Source organism: Zootermopsis nevadensis, unplaced genomic scaffold (assembly GCF_977971745.1).
Source record: "Zootermopsis nevadensis isolate Lab colony 2312 unplaced genomic scaffold, Znev_1.0 Znev_ptg000001l, whole genome shotgun sequence".
Taxonomy (NCBI): domain Eukaryota; kingdom Metazoa; phylum Arthropoda; class Insecta; order Blattodea; family Termopsidae; genus Zootermopsis; species Zootermopsis nevadensis.
In genome coordinates, this window is record NW_028259133.1 from 10,098,508 (window position 1) to 10,123,959 (window position 25,452).

The 25,452-nt window shown below is 36.6% G+C and overlaps 1 protein-coding gene and 1 long non-coding RNA gene across 6 annotated transcripts in view; one reads left to right on the forward strand and one right to left on the reverse strand.

Annotated features, from left to right (window-relative positions):
* The window catches only part of LOC110829915 (uncharacterized), a 588,956-nt gene that overhangs the window by 134,951 nt on the left and 428,553 nt on the right, over window positions 1-25,452 (reverse strand). The gene's annotated exons all lie outside the window — the stretch shown is intronic.
* LOC110839776 (uncharacterized) lies at window positions 1,021-8,810 on the forward strand. Its single transcript, XM_022084281.2, has 3 exons — window positions 1,021-1,250; window positions 2,874-2,917; window positions 4,360-8,810. Exons 1-3 carry the CDS (start codon window positions 1,092-1,094, stop codon window positions 6,884-6,886), a joined length of 2,730 nt encoding a protein of 909 aa, XP_021939973.2. The 5' UTR covers window positions 1,021-1,091; the 3' UTR covers window positions 6,887-8,810.

Genomic DNA, 25,452 nt, shown 5'->3' on the forward strand with positions numbered 1-25,452 from the left:
AAGTCCAGTGCCCATATCTGACTCCAAAGGCGTATATTCTTACTAAAATCCTTCGTTACATTTGTCAATTTCTCACATAATTACAGGTTCAGAGTCATTGTCTCTGCCGCTAATGCGTGATGCTGAAAAAGCGTCCTTAAATCAAGAAACTAATAGATGAAATTGTCCACGTTCTATACGAGAATGTGGAACGAGTCTAGTCGTAAGAATCACTGCAACGCGCCTTCAGCACAAGCCGCTGCTGCGACAGGAGACAAACGCGTGTGTAGGACATGTGGGCAGATGCCTCTATCTGTTTCATTCTGAGGTTGGATGTTCAAGATAAAATTATTTTACCCACTGGCATATTTCGACGGTTGCAGAAGTCCACCTTCATTTAGTGACGAAAGTCATGCTTTTAAACTTGAAACATAACGGCGCAAACTGAGCGAGCAGTAAAATGAGAAGGTTAGAGAAGTGAGAAGCTTCCTTTTTATTGATACAGGCTGGGTTGCTTACTCCAACGTAATAGATAGATCGGGAATGAAGGGAGTTGTACCACTTTTATGGCGTAGAAAACCTAAAAGCTGTGAAGTAGCTTGATACACATTGATTGGAATTCTGACTGGGGCGAGGATATTATTTCCACTCGTATTCTATCTGCTCGAAAATTCAATAATGCAGAATATTAAAGGAGCCGAGAAATATGTGTAGAATTTTAGTCAGGAAGCTTAAAACCCAGGCAGGGGGGAGGAATAATATTACAGTGGATCTTGCGCAAAAACCGAGAGAGAGCGTGGGCTGGATTAAAGTGGCTAAGGACAGGGATTAACAGCGGGCGCTTGTACACATGTTGACGACCGTTGGCTTCCATAAAAGTCTGGAATTAGTCTTACCCAGATGTGCTTCTGGAAACAGAGATATTTAATTAGGAAGGGGACGAGGTAACAATGGAGTAGATCTTAACAATGCAAACAGACCTTCGTAATGCAACACTGGTAAGTTTGTTTTGACGTTGATATGGAAACGTTACTTCAGAATACGAACAAAACAGACGACAGTGAATTTTGTTTCAAGAATGTAAACATAAACCATTCTAACGCTACACAATTATGTTTGTTCTTTCATTTCTGCGGAACCTCTTTAAAACAGGAAAAAAGGTGAACATGGCTACTGTGCCAATTAATCAACATGCTTTTGATTTCTGTACGATAGAAGAAACTGGCGACTTCCAATCTCAGAATTTTGAAGAAAACGGCAATTTTGAAAAGGTAAGCAGCGCAATGGATCTGACTAAATCTATAGGCAACACTTTCTCTTGACATTCTTGTCTGGGCACGGTATCTGTAATACTAAATTTGTGTTTCTTTTTGTGATGTCACGCAAATATTGTAGTAGAACACGACTTTAACCAGTGATAGAAGTAGCTTACGTCACACAACTCCCGCGTTTGAGCGAACACGTCATGTCTCATCCCTACAACATTATAATAGCTTTTATAATAAAGAATTGAATTGAATTGAATTTATTGTAAGTTAAATATGCCTATCTCTTAGTTATTAGAAAAACTCCATGAGCTTTACTCAAAGGCTGCAACCAATGTAACAACGCAAGGATTGTTTTCTTGATATTGCGTTCAGTGGGAGATTGAATCTTGAAATATGATAAGAAAATAAACAAAGGCAACGAACCAAAATTACATTATAGAAGAAAATAAAAGCAGGTTTTGAAGACGACAGTGCTTTGGATCGTTGGGCCGTATAGTCTAGAAATGTTTGCCGACGTTTCGGAGGTGCTTACAAACTTCGTAGCTGAGTACTGATTGCCATAATGGTGGGGAGTAAGCACTGCTGACACGTCGATAAACTTCTACCCAACTATACAGCGTAAAAGAGAGATGGCCATATTTATACTTCCCGCTGTGAGAAGCAAAAATCCCACTAAAAGGATTAATTAAATAATTGAATTAAATATTCGGTTCAGAATTCCGTCTTCCCGTCTGCTATACAAAAACGTAACAATGACAGCTACAATTCTGTCTGTTGTTTCGCAAGTTCTTGACATTTATCCTGGCGACATCCAGGGAATACAACAGACTGTGGGTATTTCAGAGAGCATTCTGGGGATGTAATATGTTTTTCGTTTTGCTTCGAATGAGGATGATTAATGCATAATGAATTGGAATGATTATAAAATAGAGCGGTGGTGGGTTTATTTTAGTCCTATCCCAGCATTTAACTATGATTGCTATGAAAAACAACAAATGCCCTAACCACGGTAGCTGGTCTCCGAGCCGAGATTTGGACCCGTGGACCTAACAGGAAGTAACAGGAGGGTGATCGAGATTGAACAATGGGAGATTACATAATTCCCAGTTTTTACCTGATGTTGAAAGGGAGATTAAATCAAACGATGGCGAGATGGGTGAGGCATTCAGCACGAATTGGATAAATGGCATTTTCAAGGATAATCTTGTTCCGAATACCTGCAGAGAACAGACCTCTTGGAAGAAAGGCGTAGACAAGAGTATAATATTAAACTGAAATATTAATTAAATATTGAGTGTGTGACTTGTATGTAACTCGTTTACAATGGGGTCCAATGTAGAGCGCTTTTATCCTCCAGATTCCAAAAAACGCAGGGAAGTTGTTAACCAAATGAGCGACTATTAGTGTATCAGGAAAGACTTTGTAACATGAGTTAAACAGTGTTTTAATCTTTATTGTTGCTTTGTAATGGTTTTAAAAGTAAACAAATGTTTGAGAATGAATGTAATTGTTTTCCTGTTACTATGGATAATTCGTGCTAACAATTGTAGTTTTATGATTCAGTTATATTGCGGATAATTATGGCAAGTTTAGTGTTTTTGTCTTCATCCTTTTAATGTTTTTCAGACCTCCGCTGATCAGACAGCCTGCAACACAGAGAGCGTGAATAGGTATGTGATCTACAGATTTTGCTACGGCAACTTTTATGCCAATATCTGAATTTAAGTACTTGCAGTGTATTAACCACATAGTTTGTTTCTCATACATGCTGAAGTCGCCCTGTGCAAGATTTGCGATGAAAGAGATCATTTTGCAAGTTTAGTGGTAAACTTGCATCTTGTGTATGCGTACACAAACATATTTTGTTTTTAGATATCGGTTATTAGGCATTATTTGCACGAGCGAGACCGAATTATGGGCTGGTCGTGTCTGTCCGTCCGTCTGTATATCGAGTCTATTCAACTCGACAACCAGTAGACGGGTTTGGATAAAATTGGAGTGGACGTTGTGTCATTGTACACAATCTCATAATCGTATTTTTTACAATCTACGAGTGGTGATAACTAAACTACAGCAAGGAAATTCGTGAGATGGACTAAGAGGTGCTGCAATCTAGTGGTAACAGAGGAAATATATTTGCTTACAATGGTTGCCATTGTGACCACTGCCATGCGCTTTTCGAAAGCTTACTGTGGTTACTATGATATTCGTGGTTCATACTGATGTAAGTGGGAATCAGAAGAAGCGTTTGTGTATGTTACGATTGTATTTTGTTGGAACAGGTTAGGTTAGAACAGCTTAGGACACGTTAGGTTAGGTTAAGTTAGGTCCCTTAGGGTAAGTAAAGATGTTTTCTAATGTTAGGTTAGGCTTGTTCAGTTTCTGTTAAGGAAGTTAGGATATGATAGATGTTTAAATATGAATTTCAAATGTTGACATTTGGAATGTGGGAATTATAAATTTTTTTATTATGAATTTTGAAATTTCAAAAAAAAATTCGAGTTCATTTTGTTAAAATTTAATAACTTATTTCATTTTGAAGGCGGATGTAATACCTGTTAATTTACATTGCAGATTAATCGTAGAGGACACATGTGTACTCGGTACAGAGAACACTTTCCTGGTATCTTACATAACAATTAAGATCCAGAAATATGTGCATATACAGTATACATATTAGATTATGTAACATTTTTACTAAAAGATAGTGAGGTCTTATTTTTGGGAAATCTAACAAATTATAGAAGCCTTTTGAAACCACAACCTTCCTTTCTTCACTGAGGTTTTTGTAGTTCTAGGAATGTTGACACAGAATATTTAAATAAACCACAATCATTTTCTGCTTGAATAAATCGATATGATATTGAAATCCGAACTCGTTGTGTAGGATCAATAATTGAAAGTCTATCTTTATTTCTAATAGCTAAATAAAACAAGTATCAGATCATACGACACTACAGTTACGGATTCAAATTCCTCCATTACCAATAACCACTTTATTCGTTAACATAGTATCCAATAGTGAGAATCTGTGCCATATAATACCTTTATCTAATGATGGAGAGCGATTTATAGACATAAAGTTAATGCTATAACTCTTGATTGATTGTAGGAAATTGGCTCAAAACGGAAGTACTTTTGACAAAGCTGGAAGTATGAAAGAAGAGAGAAACAATGGAACGAATAATGCACATTCAGCGGTTACATTAGAGGACACGAAATATTTTAAGTTAGTACCTAATACCAGAACACCTACCACTGATGATGAAAAAATACAAACGGAACAAGTAAAATCGTCTGCCACATTAACACTGGAAGAATTAGAAGACGCTGAATCAACTACTCAACCACGCACAGAAGTCAACACTAGTAGTGCAGAGATGTTGACCAAAGACGTACATCACAAAGACAAGCCAGGCGAAACTGATACTCAACATTTGGCCTCAGAAACCAGTGCGATCCGTAAACTTCCAGGGGAAGAAATTGGTTCAGATGGAAAAGCACCTGTGAATGAAGGACAGCTGACCGCAAAAGAGAGAAGACTGTTATACAAAAATCGTTTCGGTTCACAAATTATGAAGCCTGAGGAGTTAAACGAGGCACGGAAATTTTTTGGATTAACAACATTTAAATCAAACGACTCTACAGATTTGGCTGACACTCAGTCAAATAGCAAACTAGATGCAGAAATCATATCCAATTATGAAGATATACATGCAGATAACACACATGAAATACAAGTGGTAAGCGACGTTGATACCCCTAATTCGCACTCTAACGTTTGTGCGATTATGGAACTATCAGGCCAGGAGACTAGCCCAAAAGAAAATATTCCAGCGGAACAGAAACCTTCGACTGCCAAACAGAAGTGTGAGCTGAACGAAGGGCGTCTCAAAACATACTCCATTTCTCGTGAGGAGATAAAAGAAGTACTGCAACCTGTTGGATTAGCAATAAATTTGGCAGACACTCAGTCAAACAGGAAATTATGTGCAGAAAACACGCCTGAAATGCAAATCGTAGGCGTAGTTGATGCTCAGAATTTGCACTCAAACGTTAGTTCGATCCCAGAACTTTCAGGCCAGGCGATTAGCCCAAAAAATAACGTACCTAAGGAACAGAGACGGTTGACTGTCAAACAGAAGAGCGAGTTCAACGAGGAGCGTTTAGGAACATACACCATTTCTCGTGAGGAGACAAAACAGGCAGTGAAAGATGTTGGATCAATAACTTACATAGTCAAGAAGCCTACAGATTTGGCACATCCTCAGTCAAAAAGGAAAGTATGCAGAGAGACAATTGCGATTAAAGCCCCAATTACTACTGAACTGCTAAAATATTTTAGGTCAAGGTCCTTTGTAAAGCATAATTCTGGTAATAAAACTCCGAATACAACTAATGCAGGCACTGATGTGCTACCCAAAAGAAAGCCTTTTTCAAGGCCGTACATAGGGAATAACAATCAAATTCCAAATTCAACAAACTCTAATGCGCAATCCACAACATTATTTGTTTCAAGGCAGAACATCGGGCGTAAGATTGAGATTCCAACTGGAGCAAACACTAACGAGCTATCCTCAAAAACGTCTTGCTTGAGTCAAAACTTTGGGAAGAAGACCCCGATTCCAACTCGAAAACACACTAATGTGCGAACCATAAGAAAATTACCTTTAAGAGAGAACGTTGGGTGTAAACACACGATTCTAACCGGAGCAGTCGCTGATGAGCCACCCAGAGGATCATCTGGCTTGAGGCAGAAATTTGGGAAAAATACCCCTATTCAAACAGGAAAATACACTAATGTGCGGCCCACAAAAGCATTTGTTCTAAGGCAGAGATTTAGCAGTAAGAACATGAACAGAAGTGGATCAGGCACTGATATGCAATCGAGAATAACATCCGGTTTAATGGAGAACATTCGGTGCAAAGGTACTGGAACAACCAGTGATGAGCGGTCCAAACGAATATCTGGCTTAAAACAGAACTTTGGGAGGAAGACACCAATTATTACTGGAGGATATACTAATGTGCAGCCCACAAGAAAATTAATTTTGGGGCAGAACTTCAGAAGTAAGATTCTCATTCGAAATGATTTAGGCACTGATGGTCAATCCAAAAGAACATCTGGTTTAAAGAAGAATGTTAGATGTAAAGGTAGGATTCTAATTGGAGCAGCCACTAATAAGCCACCCATAAAATCATCTTGCTTGAAGCAAAACTTTGTGAGGAAGACCCCGATTCTAACTGAAAGATACACTAATGTGCGACCCACAAGAACACACCTTTTGAGAACGAGCCTTCACAGTAAAAACATGATTCGAAATGGTTTAGGGTCTAATGTGCAGTCTAGTAGAACATCTGGTTTCAAGAAGAACGTTAGATGTAAAGGTAGGATTCTAATTGGAGCAGGCACTAATAAGCCACCCACAAAATCATCTTGCTTGAAGCAAAACTTTGGGAGGAAGATCCCGATTCCAACTGGAAGATACACTAATGTGCGACCCACAAGAACACACCTTTTGAGAAAGAGTCGTAGCAATAAGATTCTGATTCGAAATGAATTAGGCACTAATGTGCAATCCAAAAGAACATCTGGTTTAAGGCAGAAAATTGGATGTAAGGTGACGAAAATAACTTGAATAGGTGCTGATGAGCCATCCACACAAACATATGGCTTGAGACTGAACTTTGGGAGGAAGACCCCGATTCTAACACGAGGATGCAATAATCTGCCATTTGCAAGAGTGTCTGTTTTAAGGCACATCTTTCGCAGTGAGATCTTGATTATAGGCGGATCAGGCACTAATGTGCAACCCACAAGTCCATCTGGTTTAAGAGAGAATACTGGATTAAGATTCCTGAAAGAGACGTGTGGTATTACAAGCGTGACATGAAGGAAGGGAGGAAGGAAGTCTTCACACACAGTGCATTGTGAAAATACATTATTGTATCGACTAAATGAACTGAATATGTTAATGGACTGATTTTAACACATCACTGATGTTGACCTCACGAGGTTGAAACGCGTCTGGCACGATATACTTGTGTAAAAATGTTGTTTGTTCATGTGATTTTCTATAGTAACTGGAGCAGACACTGATGTGTGATACACAATAGCATTTGTTTTAAAGCAGAACTTTTGTAATAAGTTTCTGATCTTAACTGAAGTAGACACAAGATCTTCTGTTTGAAGGCAGAGCTTTGAAAATAAAATACCAGTTCTTACTCATAAGGGAAGAGATCCTTCAAGTATGGTGTATTTGACAAATACTTTAAGTTTTTTTAATAAAATTTAATCTACAGTGTAGAGCTAAATTTTATTTGAGAGTCATGTTGCAGATATAATTAAAGCACAGATTTTGGAACGAGTATGTGCCAATTTTACGCATGCTACTCTGAGAGATCGGACAACAAATTAAGCAAAAATTGTTTAGGAATAATTAGCATAATGTTTGGAGTATTATATCCGTAGAAGTAAACTGTTTTCTGGTTATTATTCATTGTCCAATAAAATCAGTAAAAAGTACGACATTTCAGAGATGGAAGTCTATCTCCGTCTTCAGGTAAAACCTACTCTGTTGGGTCCAATCGATAGAGATAGTCCCTATCTCCGGAGATAGTGATTTTCATTGATTGTATTTAATTTTGAACGATGGATAATGTCCAGAAAACAGTTTTGCTTCTATAACGCACCATCGTCACAAACTTTCAGAATTGCTTTTTGTCCATAGTATGGTGGCTTCCATGACATTAGACTTACTGCCGTAGTCTTTGCCTGAAGTTCTGCATAACTCGGTGCATTAAAGCACTACTAATTGTTGTAATTACTTCATAATGCAGTCTTTCAGTTCTTGGATGGACTGGGGCTGAGTAGAATACATCGCAAACTTAAAATACCTTACAGAAAAGTAAGGGGTTGTCAAGTCCAGGAACGTTCTGGGCAAGGAATGCTGCCAAATCGTGAAATAAAGCGTTCTGAAAACAGTCCTGTAAGACAAGTTATCTTTTCCTGCCTTGCCGTGTGGGCCTTTGCAGTATCCTGTTGAAACCAAACGCAGCTTCATAAGAGATTTCTCAATAGCGAAGAAGTTACCGTTTGGTGCTGTGTTTCCATGTTTGGTGTGACCTTGCCTTATTTCTTAGGGGAAGATAACTAAGTTGTTACATAGCGTGGATTTTGATGGCTGTTGTACTGTGCTGGAGACATTTTTGGTTATTAAACTGCGAAGAATAAGGCAATGGGTGAAAAATAAATTTCAGCAGAATGAAGTACACCAAGTCTAAAATATGTGCTAATCGCCCTTAATCCAACCAAGAAGTGAAAGACCACATTACCGACTGAATTAATAGTGCTTTTATCCAACAAGTTATGCATAAATTTAGGCAGCGATTGTTGCAATATATGGAATGTCATCTACAACAAGTATTATGCTAGTTATTCCTAAAATAGTTTCTCTTCATTTGTTGCTCGGTCCCTCACAGTAGTCTTAAGGAAACCGTCTCAACCTCGCGCATCACACTGTACGACTGAAGGTACAAATAAAAATTTGCTATGTACTCATACACTTGTTTTGTTCTTGTCATTAATCACTCGCCGACATGTTTCAACCTATTACTTCTTATTCTGCTCCCTTCCTTTTGTCGCAACTACACTATTATACTGATTAATAGAACACGCACTAAAAGCAGGTAATTTGGAAATCGAAAAATATTTGCAGATGATAAAGTTTGCATACGCTGTGACCTTGTGCAAATTATATTGCTGTCTTAGTTAATATACTTAATGCAATTATAGTTTAATTGATGTATTAAAACATTATTGTTATATATGAATAAATTTTACACACAGCTGTAACAGGCAGTCTCGAATGGTTGTGTCGTTTGTGTTTCTTTTGGTTTGAGTAAGCTTTTGCCGTGGACCTTTTCAGCAGCAATTTTTATTATATTGTATCTCTTCCTGTCGATGTTTATAAGACTTTTTTTGTGAAGTGCAAACAGTAACACTGGCTATAGAAATCTCAATAAGTACTGGTAAGTGCCATTGTTGCATCGTCCGCTGTTCGAAAAAGCACGCCGTAAGTAACCGAGGCGACGAAGCATGATTTTTGTAACCGTGCATTAGATGAAGCTGAGTGATCATCTTTAAACTCGAACTCCTTTACGTACAGCTAAAGGGGCGTGGCATTAATCTCTTAGGAGGCAGAGTGTATCACTTTGAGACGTAGCGGCGCAGTGAATATTACCAACGCTCCGGCAAGGAATCGAACATCCGACCTTGCAGGCATTATCTCGTTTGGTACAGACAGAACTGTTACGTCTGGTTGTTAGGCTATATCGTTTATTTATAGTACTCAGCTTACCATGAACTTTATCATGATATTAGAAGTGCACGCCTTATTGATAGAGAGTTGGAAGTTTGTCAGCGTAATATCTCCGGTGCCACCAAGAATGGTGGAATGTTGTACTGGAAGGCAGGGTCCACAACGGACTGTAGCAGTTGTGGAGAAGAAGAAGATTATATCCCGTATTATGAATGTCTCGGGTAGTATATCATTAAGGACACACATTTTTGTCCTGGACAGAAGACTTGCGCAGAGTAGAATGGTAGAGTTATTTGAGAAGACGTAATTGAACAATACGTGGATGGAAGTGACCTTGGTTTCAATCTAGTATCTTAGTATAGAGCGAGTAAAGAAAATCACGGAAAAATTGAGGAACAGTAACACAGTTCCCGGCAGACACAGCCCCTACAAAGTACGCAACCGGGTGTTGACTACTAGAATGTCAGTTTCGATCTCAAGCAAACAAATGTGGTGCTTTGAATTACCAGTCAAGAAGTGTTCCAACTGCTAATCAATGCTTATTTCCGACTTAATGTCTTTGGTAGACAAATTGCTGTCGAGGGTAAATGGATAACTTTTTTTGAGCAAGGATTTCAAATCTCTGATGTAAGACAAGATTCGCTAGCTACTGCAAATTTACATACCGAATGAAATTTATTTTAGTGTTTAGTGACGTTGCAGAACATACCCGAAAGAAGTAAGTCAAAAGTTGTTTATCATGTTTTAACAACTATTAAATACGTCCTAAAAAAATCCAAGGTTTCTAGACAATCTGCCTGTATAACCAATAACAGAAGTTCCTGAATTTGTGGTTCATACTTTTGGGCTGTCTCTCTCTCTCACTCACTCACTAGTACTGTCATATTAGTTGTTTCATGAAAATTACTGTAGCAGAATTGAACTTCGTCAGAACGTAGCGGGCATAAATCGAGAAAGAGTTCCAGAAGGAAAAAGAGTTAATGTGAAGAAGAATAAGTAAATCAAAGCAAAAATACACGGCCTCCTTTTAGGATTTGACAAATGAGAACTTTTCTCACAGCTCGGATTGGTCAGTTTGACTGATGTCTAGCCACTCCCTAAGATCATTAAGAAAGAAAAAGGCTACAAAAAGAAATAAAAATTTCAGAAACGGTCCAGCCATGTCTGTGGTAAACATGCCTGACTATAGTTGAATAAAAACCAATCCTTAGCGAAGCATATCAACTGTGTCACGCTGGTTGTCATAGAGATGAGTTGCTACAAGATGACGATGCATCCGCTGACGGTGAGCTGCAAATGAGTCACTGGTGAACAAAATATGGCACAAACCAATTGCATTCCAGTGAGCTTCAATCCGTGAGCCGCAGGCATCTCCTGACATAATTTGGAACGTAAACAAAAGGAATCAATGGAGTCTGAGTCCATAATCCCTCTAGTCTAAATTTTAGAAAGTGACAAATTCGTATTTCTGCAAAGCAAATGTCTGACTCTGTATCTTTAAGACCCATTTGAGCATTACTTTGCAACCTACGGATTAATAAATTCTAGCGATAAAATAATTCACAGGCTTAATTGTAGCCTAGCCTACTTTTAAGTACGTTTTAAAAATAAAGACAAATTATTTAAGAACTGGGAATCATGTGGACAAATGATTTAAATCTGATGAGTTTCTCCGTGAAAATGTTTTTTTTCAGCAGTCAGCGAATTGAAAACTTGCACGAGAAATTAAGGTCATTAAAATTTGTAGATATAAAAGTGACGTACGTGAATGTTGAGCAAAGGGATGTATGTCCAATGCACTGAAAGGACACTGACAATTCACCCACTGGCCTTGAATTTATATACACAAATGTAAATTAAACGGATGATCCTACATTGATCAACCTGTACACACAGGACAGTACACGCCGAAATTAATGTAATCAAACAACAAAAATTCTACCACATCTGCACAGGTACCGAAATTTTGTGCAGACTGATTAGCCCTTCCGGTTCTTATAAAGAAGGTTCCAGTTTCAAATCACTGCTTGAAAATCGGATATCTATTTTATGAGTATTTTCGTGGTTTTAATCAGTCAATTCAGGTAATTACCAGGATATTACCGGAAAGTCAGTCACTGAAGTAAATTCCTTACCACGAACCTACAAATCTTAGTTTATTATTGTGTTTATATAAACTAAAATTAGTGAGGTTTATGATATCAAACTTCTTCGCTTTTAAAATAAACTTGTGATCCTGTATTTGGAAACAGAGCTAATAAAAATATATATAGCTACTTTGTGTAAAGAAAGTAACGTGTTAACGCTAATATTAATATTTTGCCCTTCCAAAAGAAATAACAAATCTTATTTGAAGGCATTTACAGTTATAGGAAAGCTGGAATTATTTGCGGAAAAATTGTCATGAACAGGTAATCCGATTTGTAAGACAAAAATATTTCTGAACATGGTTGTCTTCTGGGTTGTCGCGTAGGTTGTCTATCAGACTACAGAAGACAGCCATCTTCCTACTCATCGCCATGAGAACATCAGATTCTACAAAAATGATAATTATTTACACTGATTATCAAGCAAGTAAAGAATTCAATATCAACAGTAGCCACAACATTTATTTGTTTTATTCCTCAGTAAGGAGCAGGTATTATTTATAATTCAGTATGTTTTATACGAAAGAAAGAGATTAAAGCAATGGCAAAATAAATCAAATGTTGTTTATTAAAGTTTTCGTATTCCGGTACAGTCAACAAATTCATTATTCATCTTCAGTGCGTCAAATTAACTGTAATAATAAACGGAAGGCTAGTCACAAAGAGTAAAAGGAAAATATTTGCATCTCCAAATAATTTGGTAATTATTAATGCTATACCAGTGCACTCTTTTGGGAGGATCCGGCAGCACTTCCTGGCGCCTGACCCAAGCAACACTTTCTTCTAAGCTCAACATTGATGGATAAGGCGCCATATTTCTTTTCGTATCCCCCTTCCGTCTCCTCCACGTATGGGATGAAGCAACGTTCTCTGTTACTTATTAGGTTTGCCTACTCTCCTCCCGGGGGTGTCTGACACCCCCATCAACTCCTGAGGTACACTCACTTTATGAAAATCATAAGAAGAAAAACCGAATCCTGAAGACATTTGTCTTGTTCCCAAGCAACTCAAAACACGTTTTAGGCTAATTAATGTCACAAGACATTTAATTTAGATTAATACTTGGAAGTTTCACTAAATTTTTAAGCTGATATAAAATAGAATTTGAAATGCAGTAAACAATTAATGATAAACACTGAACATCTCGAAGTTAATTTCTTTACACGACAATTTGAAATCAATATACCGCCATCAAAATGTAAAGGACATGCAGTGTCGTCCTTAGGGCGGGGTGAGGGGTTTGTAACCCGGGCACTGAGCTTCAGAATGCCCCTACCATGGACATTACATGCTATGGAATATTTATTTATTCCACGTCACCTTAAGCGTCCAAAAAATAAAATTGCAACACAAATATACAAAATTGGAACGGAAAGAAAATCACATCCAAGTTACACACGGAGCCTTCAGAACAACATCCATGTTCAGTAAATTTTTCTGCACCCAGCACATATTATTTGAGAACTGATCTAAACAGAGGGCTTGTACCCGTTAAGGTTCTGTTAGAAGAAAGCATTGTTTCATCAAGTTGTTTTATGATTAGAGAGAGATTAGTTTTCTGTATATAAGCATATCTATCATGCAGCCAATTTAGATTTTTTTTTTAAAATATCAAACTAAAGATAAGCTTCTTCTCTATACTGTTTGAACTTTTATTCACTTCTGATGTAAGCATGCGACAAGCGAATTTTTGTAATTTTGAAGCATTGTTTAAACTTCGTTGTGATTGACAATAATTGTTGAGTTATTATTATTTAGTGTTCTGTCTGACGACAGGTCCATATGAACAGGATCCTTCCATCCTTTTCTCGGACTGGGACCTGTTCATATACGTTCTTGGAAGATGATCCAGAAGTGGTTTGCCATTGCCTTCTTCTGTGTGTGAATGGAGTAATTGTTGGGATGCCACGGAGGAAAACTCCGTGTTGCCTAGACCACGGCCTTGCCCAACACAAGTTATAAATTCGGGCACCACCGGGAATCGAACCCGAGACCCCAGGATTACAAGGCCAGCGTTCTAACCGCTAGACCGCCGTGGCTATTAATTGTTAAGTACAGTTTGTTAATTCGATAATCACCTAAACATGTTTTAAAAACAATACTGAGAGTTTTACGACTTTAAACAATGAAGCAAATATAAGCAAAAACCAAGTTAGAGATAATCAATTTAACAAGTGCCATTCAAAATTAATTCGTCTGCAGAGGTGGGTCTCCCCGTTCTCTTGCTACAGTGCTCTAAAATTTCAGCTGCGGTACTTTTGCCTGGCGAACTACGTGACTTTGAAACAAAAACCCCCTCCCCCCGACCAAACAATGTTTTACTTATCAGCGAGGTAACTCACATTACCCCTCACAGCCCAATTCCATAACAGCGTGGCGTCTGAGCATTACAAATATGATTTTATAACATACATCCTATCTCTAAGATTTCCGGAATAAACAAGCAGTACTTGATTGTTATAGGCCAATTATAAAATTAACAGTTATTCTTCAATCTATTATGCCCCATTCTTTTTAAAAGTTGTGAGATGGATGTTCTGTGAGATGTGGGAGGCGCTTTAGCTTAGAACGAAGATGGGAGGAACCGAAACAAATGAAGAATTACCGGCTAGACGAATGCGACCGGTTCGTTGGTTGGTTAATAACGTGGGTCACGTGATACAAATAACTTGACAAATGAATAATGGACCAAGTACAGGATTCACTTCTACATTAAAAATAAAGTTCTCTGCGTATTTTGTACTCGGAGACCATACTTCCTTGCATAAAGACTGCAGTCATTTGTATTCGGTTCTCAGAGTGCAATTGAGACGAACGGAAAATAACCTGTAAATGCATTCTTCATTTTGTAGCATCTGTCTGGTGTGGCAGGGAACCATTAGAAAGTATTTCATACGGCCTATCATTACCATTATCATTATTATTACTATTATTATTATTTACTTTAATTACAAATTGTGTAACAACCTGGTGGCACGCTCCCATTGTGTTAAAGATCTCGGTGTTCTATTGGACTGTAAACTTTATTTTCATCAGCACATTAACTACATATTTTCACAAAGCTTAAAAATGCTTGGCTTGATTCGGTACATTACTTCTTCCTTCTCCACTGTTGATAGCCTTTTGGTTTTGTACAGTACCTTAGTCCATTTCAAAATTGAGTATGCTTCCGTTGTTTGGAATTCTATTACTAATACTGACTCCTTTAAACTGGAAAGGATTCAAAGGAAATTTGTAGCTCTATGTTACACTAGATTCTTTAATGGCGTTTGTGCATATAATTATGATGATATATTAGTTAGATTAAATTTTTTATTGTTGCATTTAAGGAGGAGGCTTTTGGATGCGCTTTTCCTCGTTAATGTTTTTAAAGGCAAAATTAGTTGCTCATCTGTTTTTGATACAGTTAGTCTCTGCGTACCCACTAGGTCTATCAGAGACTACTCTACCTTTACTGTACAACGTAATTTCAAGGCTAGTCCCTCAGCCAGATGCGTTTCTGCTGCCAATGCAGTCTGTAGGAGCATCGACATATTTAACAAAGATCGTATTTTGCTTACTGATGTCAGTCAGGTTTTTAAAGAATAATCATCTTTTTTTGTTTATTCACTTGCTGTGCTGACTGCATTTTATTGTGTGGTTTTAATTTTATAAGTTTTTCTGTTTTGTTTTATTTAGTATTATTAATTGAAATATATTACTTAGGTATATTTAGCTCATTTACTTATTAATTATTTTGCAATAAATTAATATTGCACATTTATATATTTAGTTTATTGTTTGTTTGTTTTTGTATTGTAATGTTTGTATTGTTAGTGTTTGGCTGTTATTGGCCTTTTTGGCTGTTGTTAAGCACTTTAATAAATGAATTGAATTGAATTGAATTAAAGGTAAAAGTAAATGTAAAGTGGCAAAAGTATGAAGATGGCTGTCTTCTGAGTTGCTGCGCCTCGCAGGTGCAGAAAACCAGAAGACAGCCATTTTTATGAAAATCTATACGTGCAATGATACCTGAAGAAGGCAGTAGAATCTAATCCAGAAATTCATGCAGGCCTATATCAATCTTGCCTTAGGTAATCGACAATGTCTACCACAACACTGGCATGAAATTATTTGAGATATACATTTTGATACATTCTCAGAACATTCGATTATTAACCGTGCGTGTATTTTTGGACCTTTGTTGAGTTTTAGCGTTTTTCTGGTTCGTTCCGTACTCTATTTGTATGTCGGCTACATTATTTAAAATGCAATAGCCAGAAACACACCTTAAAATTTAATTTATTCTGTTTCAGCCATCCATATATCAGCATTAATTAAAAGGCCAGTTTTTCACGCCCATTTGATAAAACCAGAGCTGCCGTAACTTTTTAATATGTTCCTATGCTGTTCTTGTTTCTTAATTATATATTGATATTGCTGTACACGTATTCAGATTAATACAATGTATTAACCAGGTTCTTCTCATGACCGTACGACACGCAGTAAACCAAATAATTAAAGATTAAAGAGTGCCACGTGTTCTAGCTTAATATCAGTATATTCCCTTGAAGAAAATTACATTCGATTTTTTTAAATTATTGTGTATTTATTATGCTATTTATTTCTGAATATTAATTTTTACATTACCTTTCAATTATACTAATCGAACTTTTTCAACTTCTAATCATTTCAAACTAAATTAAATACTCAGTTGAATGAGGTAACAGTTTAGCCAAAAACGAACTTAAGCCTCAAAAAACTGAAGTGTCTGAAAGCGTACAGAAAGTGAAATGGCAAAAGTGAAAGAGATGACTCCAAACTCATAATGCTGCCAAGTCGACAAACCACAAGTACTTCGAAAATTAATTGCTGGTTATGTAAACGACCTAAAGTAATTCATCCACTGCATTCATAGAGAAAGAGAGAAATAAAAGAAGATGCAAATGGTTATAAGAGTTCATATATAAAAAGTAAAACTTAAAAATGAATGATCACTTGCGAGTTGTAAGAAAGGATGTATAGGGATGGCGAGATTTCAAGGGAACTAAATATATAAGATGAAATTCGAGACAGAACAAAGTATTAAAACAAATAAGAAGATCCTTGTCTTTTGGTAGCTGAAGAAACAAAAGAAACAAACGGTAAAATCTTAGGAGTCAGAAAAAATAGCAGGAAAGTTAACAGTATAAATATTCCGGTGATCAAAGACGCAAGTACCGCCAGATTCATGACGTTAATAAATGAGACGGAGTAGGGACAGACTAAAAAAATGTTTATGCATAATAAGCAAAATGAAATAAAAAGATACGAAGGAAATAACAGGATGGAGATATATGAACCTTTGCTCTCGCTCTGTACTAAAAGCACAAGTATCCGTTGGTGGATTGAAAAGGTTCACGTATTTCAATGTAAATTCCTAATATGGCTACTTCAATTTGCGTAAGTTTAGTATTCTTTGCCATTCTAACATCGGATTAGAATTTCTGTCTTCACGTGAAGAAATCTGGCGCCTTCTGCATTATCTCACTCCCCTTTCTTTCTGTGGTCTGCGAATTTGTACATACTTCGAAATAAATATAAATAACTATTTATTTTACTCTACATATGCAAGACTCCCACTTCTTTAAATATGTGAGCGTTTCCAATATTAACGAATGTTCTCTAACCTAATGAGTCGATATGATAGATTATGGAATATACTTGCAGCAACATAGTTTTTAGGTGTTTTCTCTGTAATTGCCTCTAGACTTTAAATTTACAAATTACAGAGTTTTAAGCTCACTTATAGATGTCGTAAAGCAGGTGGAGGCCGACAAAAAGGACATTCAATATAAATCGATCTCTTTCCAGTAGTCCTCGATCTACGAGGTTACAGAAACAAATCACTCTTGTATAAATGCAAGACTTACGGAAAAGGTGTTATGGGTATAAAACGTGTGCTTCATCCCTCTACAAATTTTGGTCGAAACATTTTTTGATCCGGCAAATATTCAGCCAGGTGTATTGGGGATGACAGCTGAAACACATAAAGAGTTCCTTATGTTTTTATTATTTAAACTAAGGTTGATATGTTTGGTACAAATTTTAGTGAATCTATTGCTAAATTTCATGGAAAATCATTCAGCGGGCCACGAACAATAAACGGGCAGACAGAGTGAATGAAATAGACGTATATTTGGAACTCTCAGGTGACTTGTCCTGGATGTAAATTTGAATAAGTTAGTTACGAGAATAGAATTAACAAGTTTATCGCCCCTATCATAAAAATAATCATCTGTATGTAAGTAATAATTTAATTATCGTAACCAAGAATAGCCTAATCCTATGAAGATGCGCTTAAGCCTATTAGATTACACGGTGCAATATCCCTGAAGACTGTCATCTGCAAAATCACCGCTGTGAGAACCTGAAGACTCACTCACCCTGATCCCAATTCTCGTCGTAAATAAGGTATAAACGGCGTGTTGTTCTCAGATTAAAAGAAAGATAAAGATTCACTGTTTTCTTCTGGTATGTTGTCCTTATTAAGCGTCTTTGAACTACGTGAAGTGGAAACGCCCTACAGTCACGCAATGCCTATTTGTCACATCTTTCAGCTTCTGAATCCCACTGTCCCACTGCCTGTTTTATACACGTTCGTATGAAAACCTCCCCTAATATAATGACGAAACATGAATTTAGAACTTTCCACCAAAAAAAAACAAAAACAAATGTTATCTTATTTATAGACTTTTGATTTATCTCGCGAAATACAGCGTGCACAACATCAAAAAATACGCCATAAAACAATTATAAATACTGAGGTAATTATTTCTAGTCAGGTAAAGAAGAGCATTAAAGATTTTAAGCTGATTTAGGGAAAGCAAGTAAAATCAATTAGTAAAATACTAATATTTACGTCATTCAAATATTCAGTCGATCGAAAATTATTTTTAAAAGTGAATATAAAAGTATTAATGAGTTAAATAATTGATTAGCCTATTTTCATGAGGATGATTCTTTATCGAACAGGTACCTGATACCGGAGGAGGAAATTTCGTTTTATGTACCTAACAATCAAAGCTTATTATTTATTTGCAATAATCAGAGTGAAAATAATTTATTTTGTTACGTACTGCGGTTTACTGAATTTTATTACCTAATTATTTTGTAGGCCTATTCCCTATTTTCATAAGATTTTTATTATCTTATAATCAACAGTTAAAAATTAATTCTGATTTGTGTTTCCAAAAGCGTTAAGACACGACTGAAAAACAGATCTAAAGTGGGTTCGCTTGACTTTCTGAGACCCATTTGTAATTACACAAAATAAATTAACATTGTAAATATGCGTAACCTACTAGTAAAGTAAAGTAAAGTTTGTCCCACTATACGCCATGTAGGCGTTTTGCGGTGAGAGGAGGTATAGCTCCTCTCTTCCTTGACCTCGGCACTAGATGGGGGTGAGTGGTCAGCATCACGCCCCGGCAGGCTTTACCCCCGGGAAAGGACCCCGGTACCCATTGTAGAGGAGGCTGGGTGGGCTCCAGAGCCGGTCTGGACGCAGATGCTAGAGGAAAAATCCTCTGCCCCCGTCGGGGATCGAACCCCGGTCGTCCAGCCCGTAGCTAGTCACTATACTGACTGAGCAAAAAACACCATTTGAATTTCCGTCAAAATCTGCAACTATAATTCTTACTTAACACTGCGTATGGAAAGCTAAGTTTAATAAAGAATCGAATTTTCTAATAACAGGCCATGCGAGCAAATATAGTACTCTGCATGATACAGTATAGCTTACCGGGTATGGTGCCAGTAACTTAGCTTCTCTCAGTATGAGAGGGTTTTTGTAACAATTCATCAAACAAATATGTATTAATATTATCTCTGAGTAGGTTACTGTCGGCTATATAAACTGAAACAAATGACTGTGTTACTCTCGAATCACAAACCTTTGGGTCTTTAGTGTGAAATATATGAGAGGGCTTGTGTACAAGTTTTCAATATCGTAAAAATTTCTAGGGTAGGCAAAGTACTAATTTTTTCCATATTTATACAAAAAAATAAATCATTTACGCGCTGCAATAAACAAAATATATTCTCTTTCAAGCAGTGGTATTAAACTAAACATACATCACATACTAATGAAAATAAATTTTGCTAGTAAAAATAGAACTCGGTGAAACGATAAATTGAAATGTGTTGGAGGAAAAATCTATACAATAGCGATAAAATTTCGGAAAACAGAAAACTCAATAAAATATAAAAAAACACATAGTCAGTTTTTACGAAGCTTTTAAATCATCATGTAGCTAACATATTACTTCTGTTAACTACAAGTTGATTTAGAAGTGCAACGTACCCGAAAATAATCCAGCGTTAGGCTTAGAAAGTACAGACAGGGTAAAAATATTATGATGCTTTTATTTGATCATCTTTATTTGTATGTAGCCTGACATCTATTTACTTTAGTTACCCTAAAAAAGAACAGTGAGCACATTGAACAAAATGTTTTGAAGGGCAATTCATGGCGCAACCATTATCTGCAAACCGTTTTTAATACATGTGATAATTTCTAGCAGTTCCTTTCATCACAACACCAAGAAATTCTGCAGTGACTATGTAATGTAACTACATTTCGCAGAATTCTCATAAGGAAGCTAAGAGTCGCTAAGCTGGTCACAAATGCTCCACCTTTTACAAAGCCTGATGTTCACTACCGTGAAGACAACAGTCCGACACTGACCAGTATACGAAAGCAGATAAATTCAGATCACAATCCATGCCCTCCTCAAACTACGTCTTTAAGATCAATGTTAATATAATTATCCGTCAATACATTAAACTCCCAAATGGTATCTTCCATTCAAATTTCTCGACTAAAATTATGTATCTATTTCACAACTTAATATCCATACTATATGATATGCCATTATTATCCCCCTTAATAATATTACCGTATTAATACTTGATATAGAGTAGTAATTATAAAGCTTTTTTTATAAATACACTTTACCCCGCATGTATTACCTACAGACAAGCATGCATGCATACAAATTCAAACAATATGCATGATCATATTCATATATTTATATGAAATTTACTTATACAGGAGTGTGTGTGGTGTGTGTGTGTGCGCGCACGAGCTGTAGAAAGGTTAAGTCGAACTAACGTCAATGAGTGAAGTCCGATTTAATAATCGTAAGTAAGTCAGTAATCAAAAACAATGAAAATATTAGGCTTAGGATAAGTGATTAATAAAAAACGTTTGCAAAGTTAAATAAAACATAACAGAAGTCACTCTCGGCTACATAACTCAAGTGATGCCTCCGTGTAGAGTACCCGTAGGAGAATTTGTTCCTTGTAATACATTAGATTAAACGACAGCGTTGAGGCTTTGAGGTTTGACTATGGCACTGGTTTCAGAGATGATAGGCAGGTTATCTCTGAAGTCATTACAACAAACACGGAAACCTCCTTTAACAACATGCATTAAAAGTTTGGAATTAGAGAAAATACCATATTGTAACTACCCTTCCTCCAGGCATCATTAAAACTGAGACACTTGCAGCTAAGATAATGGGAGTCTTGAAGCACAGTTGCCAAAGCAACATTATCTTAATATTAGAGGTGAAGTTACTATCCTCGTGCTACAGGGCTATGAAGTCATTACTTTCACCTGTGAGTATATGTTATTATTACATCACTATAATAACTAACATTTATTACAAAGAGTCTTATGTCTTAACATATTATGAGAATTTGCGTCTAGTAGTCTACATGTTGACTAAGTTACGGTGTTAGTAAAAAAATTACTTAAAGCCGATCAGAAATGGCCCAAATATAAAATTCAAATCCATGTAAACTATTTCATTCATATTGTTAATAAATATTTTCGGTCTTATTCTATAGCGATCGGTACACATTTTATGCTCACAAACTTTTGTCAGCAACGTGAATTAATAACCTGTGCTTCCGGGGATAAACAGCTTGGACTGTTGAAAGATTTTGCAACGTTTCGGCAAACATTTTCTTTATTTGGTAGAACACAGAGGCAGAGTGCTATCCGATGGGAAGCGAACACGTAGTAGAGAAAAAAATGGCGATGATAGAAGTTTTTAGGACCCAGTGGTGAGAAGAGGTTGACCAGGACTGGAGCAGTTTGCTGCAGTTTAGTGCACTAAATATATTCATTGCAATTACAAAACGTTGCAGGATGAAATAAACAGAACGGGACTGCGTGCATAATTCCATAAGTACTACAGGGACACGACCCCAAATATAAGTACCGTGTCCAACAATTTCCCCAGTATCACGGTGTAAAACTTGCGCGAATATTTTTTTTTTAAATACAAACCAGCAAGGGGTGAGAACAGGCGAAGCAGAATGTAAATAAGAGGATTAGAGCTAAAACCTGGAACATTCTAATCATTCATATCAACTGAACCTATATAGTTTTACGAAATCTTTAATACTCATGAAAATATAGACAATTAATTTAATAGTTAAAAGTTCATTCAGTAAATTGTATAAACCTTAGTTTCTAATTCCGTCACGGAATCCCTTCTCGCCAAGTTAACCGAAGATCTGTATCATTTAAACAGTTCTGCTGTAACCGTGGCCATACAGCATAAGATTTTCATTCGATTACTAAAATATACGCCTACAAGGTTTGTCCTATTTTAGTATTCGTCTAGCGCTGCATAATTAATGTCTAAATAATAAAATGCATTGTTACGTAATTTTTAAATAATCCTTCATTTCTTAATTTATAGTAGAGCAAATACTCGTTTCATCCTTTTTATTTCATATTGACGAAATATGCCATTTTTTTCATAATTCAGTCCATTTTCTTCTTAGAAGCGCATAAACTATATGCTAATCAATTGCAGAGAAGCATTGAGAATAAAAATAGAAAAACAAAACAATTGTATAATATAAAAAATACTAACAAAAAATATTCTGAATTGAATGTTAACAGACATCTTAAAATTTAGTCTTTTTGTAATGTGTTCGCAAATAAAATCTTAATTTTTTCTGTCGCTCCAAATATTTGAACTTTAAAAAACGCAACTACTATTAAGCAAGTGATCTGGAAGAGAAAGGTATGTGTCAACTGGAAATCTTAAGCTCTATTTATTCTCATCCCAATATCTAAATTTTAAAATTATAAACCCCTCAGTAGTTAACAAGCATATCTAAATAGCATACGATTAGTCATCGACCTCATAATGGAGGCAGCAAGGACCTCTGAAACGTCAGTGAACTTCTACCAGACTACACTGCGCTACAATACAGAAGAGAGCCATCTTTATACTCACCGCCGTGAAAAACTCAAATTCAACCTACAAAGAAATATATAGGTTGATTACGTGTTATTAGCACAAAAAACTTAGGATTCGAAGAACAGCATTTTGTTCCCGACTTCAATGAGCGTATAAGCCAATGAAAATAACCTTTACTAATCGGGCTGAACCTACAGTAATCCTCGATTCAAGGTACTGATATACCAGTCAGCATCCATTTCCTGAGTAATAACTTCCATTGCGAATTCAAAACTATGAAAAGAAATGTTTCTAAATTTAAAATCTAACGGTCCAAGAATATCCCAATCCCGCTAGTTACATTTCTTCTCCATAAACCTTTTGCATTTAATAGAGGAAGTGCACTAACTTAAAATTATTCATTATCTTTCCTTATTCTTTACTCCAGTTTACATGATGGATTTGAAACAATTAGACACAAGATATTTAATATCTCCCCTTTATATCAAACATCCCTAGGATATGGATTTCCCTTTCTCTTCCTTCATACACATATTCTAACAACGGGAATATTTAGAATGGAAATTCCTCAATTCGGAAGGCTTACCTCACTTCTTCCCTACCATCATGATCCTATTCATTCGTAAAATTCCTCCACAAAAGCTCCCCTACAAACAGAGCATATCACAAAATGGGGGTAATTGTCGTCGCCATTATCAAAATGGGAACAGAAAGTTTAAGTTAGTAGAAGTTATATATTTCCCTACGCCTTATTATTTCATTGTAACCTAGCGAAGAAATGGTTTTGAAACGACGTGAACTGTGGCGTTTAACAAATGTTTGAACATCTTCTGTCGTTAAGAACTAGAAGGTTTTCCATCACTGAAAATTGTAATATAAGAGGTAAAAGGAAAACTTTAGGTTCGTTCTAAATTTATCTTCTCTCTCCTTCCTTCTTCCTGGTATTCAGAATATTAATTGCAAGAAGTACCCAATTCATAAGTGTGTGTGATGAAGGTTGTTAGCAGAAGAATTAAATAAGAGGAAATATTTTAAGTATTGTACAGGATGGCATTACAGCATCCGGTGGAATATATGACAGAAAATTCAAGGAGAATCACCGCAGAAATCAATCACCACTCTTTACTATATGTATAATGACATTTTTGCCGTGCGCCTGGGCTTAAAATCCAAAGTAATTCTCACTATTATTCATTCTTTGTTATCAGCTTTGAAATTAAGAACACTGACGTAATAAACTTATAATCTTTGTTTTGCTTATTTACGGGTCTTATTTTCTAAGTGCTCGTAATTAGGAACTAGAAAAGAAACAGATTCCTGTAACAGATCTGGGGCCAAAACTTATTTCAAACTTAAAAGGCGAGTGGCACTCACAAACTAATTGAAAATTCAACGATTTATTTTTGTAGTGGTTATGTGTTCGAATTCAGGTACAAGGCACTCCATATGTAATTAAATTCTTAGTAGCATAACAATTTGTAACTGCAGGAAATAATGTAAGAAAATACACATCATCCTTTAAAAGTACTCGCACTCTTATTTTGATTTGAATTTTGAGATGAAAATAACTTTTCATCCCTGCATTCTGTTTTTTTTTTAATTTTCAGTTTATTAAGTTAATATTTACAATCGGAACCATCTACCCATCTATTCTGATAACACGCTAAGAATAAATTTAGAACTACATAAAGAAGAAAGACGAAGAACAAATGTTACAAAACATCTGGTTGCCCTGCACTTAAATTCTATAAACTGTAAAGAAATTTGAATTTATTGTGTAATGATTGGACAATTTGGAATCGGCCTCAAACACCCCCCCCCCCCCAACACACACAAAATTAACGCTTCTATACTCTTCAGCCCTTCTCGAAGGTATCACCACCTTGTCGAAGGCAATCTGCCGGGTGAGGAGGCTTGCGTGCTCAAATGACCCTTAGGGCTATGCCGGCCTGAGCTTCGGCTCATGGTAGGGTCACCCAAGCCGGACAGGTCTAAGGAGATGCGCTAGACTAAGAGTGATACCCTGGTCCTCCAGGTTGGGGGTTGGGTGTAGGGCTAACAACCTTTCACCTTTAAAAAAAATATGTGTTACGAAAAAATCAACCAAGCCTCGGATCAGGACGGACTCTTTGGCACGACCACGGCAATTGAAAAAGGACATGAGATTTGGTACCTGGAACATTAGGAGCCTCTATAGGGCTGGGGCACTGAAATCAGTGTGTAGGGAATTAGGGAATTATAAGTTAGACTTAGTGGCAGTGCAGGAAGTGCGATGGGAGGGGGAGGGCACGATCCCAGTGGACAATTTTACATTTTTCTATGGAAAGGGGAATGACAATCATCAGCTAGGGACGGGTTTTTTTGTTCATAGCAGAATTAGGGCAGCAGTTAAGAGAGTAGAATTTGTTAGTGACAGGTTGTCTTACGTAATTTTGGAAGGACGTTGGTGCGACATCATTGTCCTTAATGTTCATGCCCCAACTGAAGACAA